At 37.6% G+C, this 7,852-nt stretch overlaps 1 protein-coding gene across 1 annotated transcript in view; it reads left to right on the forward strand.

Moving 5' to 3' along the window:
- The window catches only part of PPIL4 (peptidylprolyl isomerase like 4), a 33,618-nt gene that overhangs the window by 16,369 nt on the left and 9,397 nt on the right, over positions 1 to 7,852 (forward strand). Inside the window, exons 10-11 of the mRNA XM_007458764.1 lie at positions 3,176 to 3,287; positions 6,640 to 6,736. Of these exons, the coding sequence (XP_007458826.1) occupies positions 3,176 to 3,287; positions 6,640 to 6,736 (209 nt within the window). The remainder of the gene's footprint in view (positions 1 to 3,175; positions 3,288 to 6,639; positions 6,737 to 7,852) is intronic.

The following is a 7,852-nucleotide window of genomic DNA, read 5'->3' on the forward strand; positions in this document are numbered from 1 at the left end:
CTGTTGCGGAGCACAGGCTTCGGATGCGCAGGCTCAGCGGCCATGGCTCATGGGCCCAGCCACTCCGCGGCATGTGGGATCTTCCCACGGGCATGAACCCGCGTGCCCTGCATCGGCAGGCGGACTATCAACCACTGCGCCACCAGGGAAGCCCTGGCAGGCATATTCTTAACCACTGTGCCACTGGGGGAGTCTCTGAGGTGAATCTTTTGTAGCCTTTCTCTTTTCTTGAAAATTAGATTAAGCTACATTATTCTGCTTCATAATTCCCATGAGCTGTAGCCTCTTTGTAAGTGTCCATTGCTGAGTCTTTTTTGCATGTTATGCAAGTTCTCTATGCTTTGGATAATCTGATCAAAATGTTTTTAAAACTGAGGAATGAAATACATGCAGAAAACGTGCAGCTCATGAGTGAACAGCTTGATGAATTAATCACAGTTAATACACCCATGTAAATCACCACCCAGGTTAAGGAATAAAACGCCAGCAGAAAAAAGATTACCGGAATCCCAGAGGCCCCACCTGTGTCCCCTTCCACAAACTTCCCCATTGCTGCTACTTCTGATATCATAGATTTTGTCTAATTTTAAACTTGATATCAGTGTAAACACAATGTGTGTTTTTGGTGTCTAGCTTCTTTTGCTCAGTGCTAACATTTGTGAGGTTTGTTCGTTACTGCATGTACCTTTTAACTTTTTTGTTAATTTTCATTGGAAAAACGGTATTTTTTGTGTGCCTGTAAATTTTCACTGACATATAGTATTTTATTGTGTGTATGTAAATTTTCGTTGCCATATGGTATTTCATTGCGTGTATATAACATTATTTAGATTTCCAGTCTGCTGTTGATGGACGTTTGGGTCTTTCCCAGTTTTGGCTACTGTGAATGGTGCTGCTCTAATCTATTTCTGTCATGTCTTTCAGTGTACAAATGTATGCATTTTTGTTGGGTATATATCCAAGAGGGAATTGCCGGGTCATAGGGTAGGTGTAGCTTCAGGAGATAATTGCAGTCAGCCTTCCAAAGGGATTATCCTAATTTTCACTTCCACTAGCAATGTCTGGGAGTCCCTATTATTCTGTAGCTTTACCAACTCTTGGTATGGTCTGTCTTTTAAATGTTATCCACTCTGGTGGGTGTGTAGTGGTATCTTATTGTGGTTTTATTTTGCATTTTCCTGATTGAGCCCCTTTTCATGTGTTTATTGCCATTTAAACGTCCTTTGTAAAAATGAAGTACCTGTTCAAGACTTGGCCACTTCGGGTGTTTGTGCCTTTTTATTGATTTGTAAGAATTCTTTGTACTTGCTGGGTACGAACTCTTTTTTTGGTTGTATTTGTTGCAAGTATCTGTTGCTCAGTGGATTGCCTTTTTCCCTTTCTTAATGGTATCTTTTGATAAGCAGAAATTTCTAATTTTTAGTTCAGTTTGTCAGCTTTTCTTCCTTATTGCCTATTTTTAAAGATATTTGCCTACCTGAAGTCATGAAAATATTCTCTATGCTATCTTTAGAAGCTTTGTTACGAAATTATCTTTCCCATTTAGATCTGAAATTTGATTTTTGTATATTATGTGTGTCGTGTTAAATTTCATTTTTCTTGCGTAAGATAGCCAGGTGACCCAGCAAAATTCGTTTAAAAGGTTGACCCATTCGCATAGCTCTTCAGTACCAACTTTGTTATGAATCAGGTGTCCACATGTGTAAAGTGTGTTTCTGGATGCCGCACTGTTGCACTGGTCTATTTGTCCTTGCACCACTCTCAAATTATGTGAATTACTATTGCTTTATAATGTCTTGATATCTGGTAGTGTGAGTCCTCCAACTTTGTTCTTCTTAAAGATTTTCTTGAATATTTTTGTCCTTTGCATGCATTTCCATGTGTGTTTTTTATAATTTTTAGTTGAAGTGTAGTTGATTTACACTACACTTGAAGTGTAGTTGATTTAGTTGAAGTGTAGTTGTTTAATCTAAATTTTGAAGAGATTCCTTAACTATTGTTTAGGTATAAGTAAATTGAGTATTTGCAAACACTATCCTCCTGAAAAAAAGTATCTGAGAACTTTCTCTTTGGGGAAATGGCACAGTGATGGAATTATGCCTGCCTAAGGGTCATCAGTCAGATTTATCAAACATGCACTGATTGCCTACCATGTGCCAGATGATGGTCTAAATGATGTAGATTCAAAGATGAATAAAGTTTTGTCCCTTGGAGTTTATATTCCATTTAATTCTTGACATACATTGTAAATAAATATGATTATAACTAGTTCTTTTATCTGCTTCTCTTTGGATTGTTTCTAGTTGAGCTGTGAACAGACCAAAAAATAAGTTTCCAGGGACCTAGGAGAAAATTGATCAGTGCTGGATTGAAATGTGTCATTTCTAGTCTTCAGGTGTCAGAAATGGGGATGTAGGGCTTGCAAAGTTACTGACAGGGATTCTTATGTAACATAGACCCTGGTATCATAGGCCCACAATCCATTATCCAAAATCCTTGGGAATAGCTGTTCCCATTTCAGACTTTCAGAATTTAGAAATGTAATACTGCATGTTTGTGTGTGTGTGTGTGTGTGTGTGTGTGTGTGTGTGTGCGTGCGCACGCGCAACACGCACATCTCTGGATTACGTGGCACACTTCTGGGTCAGCATTCCATAATCACAGAAATACTTCTGCTGTGAAAACAAATGAATATTCATACTAAGTAGGATAAGTTAAGGTTTATCATATTCCATTAGGTTTTGCTGTCACATGGATTTTAACACCAAATTTATAAAAACAGTTTTCAGGATATTTTTGGGTTTTGAGTAAAAGGGATTATGGATTTGTATAACACAGTTGGTAAGTATATGTATGTGCACTGCAATCAGACTGCCTTGGTTCAAATCCTGGCTCTCGCCCTTGCCAACTGTGTGCCCTTTAGCAACTTCTGTATCTCTCTAAACCTCTGTTTTCTCTTTGAGAAAATGGAGGTAATAATAGGTAATACCTCATAGTGTTGTTATCAGAGTTAATTGAGATAATAGATGCAAAGCATTTAACAGCATTTGGTGCACAGTAAATATTCAAATTTTAGTTTTAGTAACAAGAAACTTTTTGTATTTTCAGTATTTGTTCTAGCTGCAGAAATCTTTTCCATAAAGATTTATGCTTGAGTTTTTATAATTACTATCAGGAAGAAGATTGTGAGAAAGCGTTCTTCAAAATGGACAATGTACTTATAGATGACAGAAGAATACATGTGGACTTTAGCCAGTCTGTTGCAAAGGTTAAATGGAAAGGAAAAGGTATGTTGGTTCATCTTCCTTTGTTTCTGTTCTGCTTTGCATTGTGTGTGTGTGTGTGTGTGTGTGTGTGTACCTCTTTTGACAGTGCTGTTAATTAGAAATGTTCAGTGATGTAACTCCTGCTATTTGATTTTACCTAGCTGCTATCTAGTTTATAAGATGGGGGTATGTGTGTGTGAGTGTGTATATTTGTATTTTTTTTAATTTTAAAATTTTTACTGAAGTATAATTGATTTACAATGTTGTGTTAGTTTCAGGTGCACAGCAAAGTGATTCAGTTATACATATACATATATCTACTCTTTTTTAGATTCTTTTCCCATGTAGGTCATTACAGAGTATTGAGTAGTGTTCCCTGTGCTATATAGTAGGTCCTTACTAGTTATCTATTTTATGTATTGTAGTGTGTATATGTCAAACCCAGTCTCCCCATTTATCTCACTCCCCCATCCCCCTGTTAACCATAAGATTGTTTTCTGCATCTGTAACTCTATTTCTATTTTGTAAACAGGTTCATTTGTACTATTTTTTTAAATTCCACATATAAGTGACATCATATGATATTTGTCCTTCTCTGTCTGATGTATATGTGTATTTTAAACTGATGATGAATATATTTTTTATGTTTGATTGTATTATAAATTACTTATAATTACCCATTGCAGACATAACATGTTTCCAAAGTAATTATCATTTGGTGGTTTGGCTCTTCTAGATGCAAAACTCTTAAAAATTATTTTTTCTGGGGCTTCCCTGATGGCGCAGTGGTTAAGAATCCACCTGCCAGTGCAGGGGACATGGGTTTGAGCCGTGGTCTGGGAAGATCCCACATGCTGCAGAGCAGCTAAGCCCGTGTGCCACAACTACTGAAGCCGGCGTGCCTAGAGCCCGTGCTCCGCAACAAGAAAAGCCACCACGCTGAGAAGCCCGCGCACCACAACAAAGAGTAGCTCCCGCTCGTCACAACTAGAGAAAGCCCATGCACGTCAACAAAGACCCAACATAGCCCAAAACAAATAAGTTTAAAAAAAAAATTCTTTTTTATAAAGTTTGTTTGTTTTAGTTGTCATATGGTACAAAATTGAAAAGATCTTCTGTGTACTAGGTCCTATCCCTACACATATGACATATCCCACATATGCATATATATGTCAAATTTCTGCTAGTGGTACCATAACAAACTTAAGGTTGAATCTGTGTATACTGAAATACTATGGGTTTTTGATTGCTGATGCAGTGTTTTTATTTATTTATTTTTTATAAATTTATTTGTTTATTTTTGGCTGCATTGGGTCTTGTTGCGCACGGGCTTTTCTCTAGTTGTGGCGAGCAGGGGCTACTCTTTGACGCGGTGCGTGGGCTTCTCATTGCAGTGGCTTCTCTTGTTGAGCATGGGCTCTAGGCGCACGGGCTTCAGTAGCTGTGGCACGCAGGCTCAGTAGTTGTGGCTCGCAGGCTCTAGAGTGCAGGCTCTAGTTGAGGAGCACGGGCTTAGTTGCTCCGCACCATGCGGAAACTTCCCAGACCAGAGCTTGAACCCGTGTTCCCTGCATTGGCAGGGGGGTTCTTTTTTTTTTTTTTTTATGTCAGTAGTTGATGTTGCTAATGTCAAATATTTCCAAACTACATAGTCTCTGGAGTCTTTTTTCCTTAAATATTGCCACAATAGCAGCTCTTCCACCTACCAAGTTTGATTTGCCTGAACACAAAATTGCTTCACAGAAACCCTCTCTCCTTTTTAAGGATCTCAACAGTACTTCCCTAGGATTTATTGAGTCCCTCCAACTAGCTTCTTTTTTTTTTTTTTTTTTACCTAAAAGGATTTTAATACTGAGTAGGTCTGTGTCTTTATTCCTGTCTTACCCCTAGGTTCTTCATGACATTTTTTTTCTTAAATTCCATATATATGTGTTAGCATACAGTATTTGTCTTTCTCTTTCTGACTTACTTCACTCTGTATGACAGACTCTAGGTCTATCCACCTCATTACAAATAGCTCAATTTTGTTTCTTTTTATGGCTGAGTAATATTCCATTGTATATATGTGCCACATCTTCTTTATCCATTCATCTGATGATGGGCACTTAGGTTGTTTCCATCTCCGGGCTATTGTAAATAGAGCTGCAATGAACATTTTGGTACATGACTCTTTTTGAATTATGGTATATGGGCAGGCGGATTCTTAACCACTGCACCACCAGGGCAGCCCGGCAGGTGGATTCTTTTTTTTTTTTGTTTGTTTGTTGCTGTACGCGGGCCTCTCACTGCTGTGGCCTCTCCCATTGCGGAGCACAGGCTCTGGACGCGCAGGCTCAGCGGCCATGGCTCACGGGCCCAGCCGCTCCGTGGCATGTGGGATCTTCCCGGACCGGGGCACGAACCCGTGTCCCCTGCATCAGCAGGTGGACTCTCAACCACTGCGCCACCAGGGAAGCCCCGGCAGGTGGATTCTTAACCACTGTGCCACCAGGCATGTTCCTGAGGTAATTCTGTATATTATGGATTCACATTTTAAAAAATTGAACATATCTTGTGTACCATTCATAGTGCTAAGTACTTTTCCTTATAGCCTTGTTTAATGATTCCAACAGCATTGTGAAATGTTGATATTATTTTCAGTTCCTAAATGAAGAGAATGACTTTCAGAGAATTGAAGTGTCCTACCTAGGACCTCCCACTAGAGTCAATATTTGAATCCAGAACTTCTCACTTTGATCTCTTGCTCCTTCTACTGTATACCATAACTGCTTCATCCATAGTGAGACTTCCAATGGCAGGCACATGGCACATATTTTTCAGTGGTGAAATGATGCCTGTTTGTTACAGTTACCAGTATTTTAACTCTTACAGTTGTCTGTTTCACATTTATATGAAGCTTTGCCTACTGGCCCTTTTCCTTTACAGAGCTTCTGGAATTGCCAAATAGATTCATCTTGTCTTTGATGCTTATAAGCCTCTCAGATCTCAGACACAGGTCCCAAGCTCTCAATTTCCTTTGGGCCTAATGTTCTCATAGACTTAATGGCACTGCTTGAACCCTGAATTATTTTCCAGTGTTTGTATTCACTGCGTAATTTAGGATTTGGAAGTTTGGTGTTGTAATATTCATGTATGTCATTAGGGGGCAGCATCTGGCTACCTAGCAAAATGGATATCTGATTTCAGTTAAAATAGTGGTGGAGAATGAATTACTATGATTCTTTTGTTTTCTTCTCAGCCTTTTTCTATCCCCTGATATATATGCTACTTATAAATAGTTCTTATATATTATACCTCTTATAAAATAATTATTGTTCTTGATGAATCAGGTGATTTTCTTACTAGGTTGTTTCTTCTTTTTTTAAATAAATAGGTGGGAAATACACCAAGAGTGATTTCAAGGAGTATGAAAAGGAACAGGATAAACCATGTAATTTGGTTCTGAAAGATAAAGTAAAGCCCAAACAGGAGTATCCTTCACAAGAACCAGTTGGTCAATACGTATTGACCATCCAGTCTGGAGAGTTGAGTGTGAAACCTTATAAAAAGGCTATAGAAGACAAGTTCCTGAATCCAGATGGTTTGTGAAGAAATCACTTAGTTTATTGTTATCTCTTTTCACCATTTTACATATGTATACCTTGCTTTTTCAGTATATTCTCTATTGTATGGAGAAAGTTAAGGTTGAAAGAAGTTTTGAGCTTAATTCTTTTATCTCCCTACACTTAGGTTAAGGTTATCTCTTATTCTCAGAAGATCTGCAGGTAAGAGTTGTATTTTCTATATGTAATCTTAATGTTTTAAATTTCTCATAGTCAGAAATTTCTTTGTTATAGCTAAGCTAAACGCTTTGTGTTAACCCTTCTTATATGTTTAACTTCTTTGGAGTTGGTGAATATGTAGATAAAATCCTGTTGTTGTTTTATGTTATTAGATTGCTTCTTTCTGCATAATACATTGTCAGTCTAGCATCAAATACTTATGGGCTCCTGTTGTGTACAAGAGTTGACTTTTATAGGATTAAAAAGAAATCCATTGACTTGACCCTTTAGTTTATAGATTCTTTCAAGTTTTAGGCTGAGACAAATAAGAAGCAATGAAACATACTTCTCTTATTATGTCATTTTAGTTTGTTCATTGATATTCTCATTATAAATCTATCACTCCATACATGGCAAAGGTTATTTCTTTTGTGATTCTTTCTCCTAAGTAGTTTCTTTGTTTCCTAGTTTCTATTGGTATTTTAGGGATTCTTTTTGCCCATACTATATAGACATTTTTTTTTCCAAGTATTCATCAGGAAAGATGAATATCAGGTTGATCTGTTAAATATTTTTTATTGTATTGGCTGTCTAATGCACAAAGCATTGTAAGGTGTTAGAGTTGGATAAAGTCTGGAGTATACTGACATAATCAGCATGAAAAGAGGCTTTCACATACAGACAAACCAAACAGTAAACTAAGATTGGTCTGAAAACATGGACATTAGAGGGGGTATGATTGAAATCTTAGAATCATAAAAGGTGTGGATGGAATACACTTGAGATTTATTCACCAAATCTTTTTTTTTTTTTTTTTTTTTGGGG

The sequence above is a fragment of the Lipotes vexillifer genome, unplaced genomic scaffold (assembly GCF_000442215.2).
Source record: "Lipotes vexillifer unplaced genomic scaffold, Lipotes_vexillifer_v1.1 scaffold639, whole genome shotgun sequence".
Classification (NCBI taxonomy): Eukaryota; Metazoa; Chordata; class Mammalia; order Artiodactyla; family Lipotidae; genus Lipotes; species Lipotes vexillifer.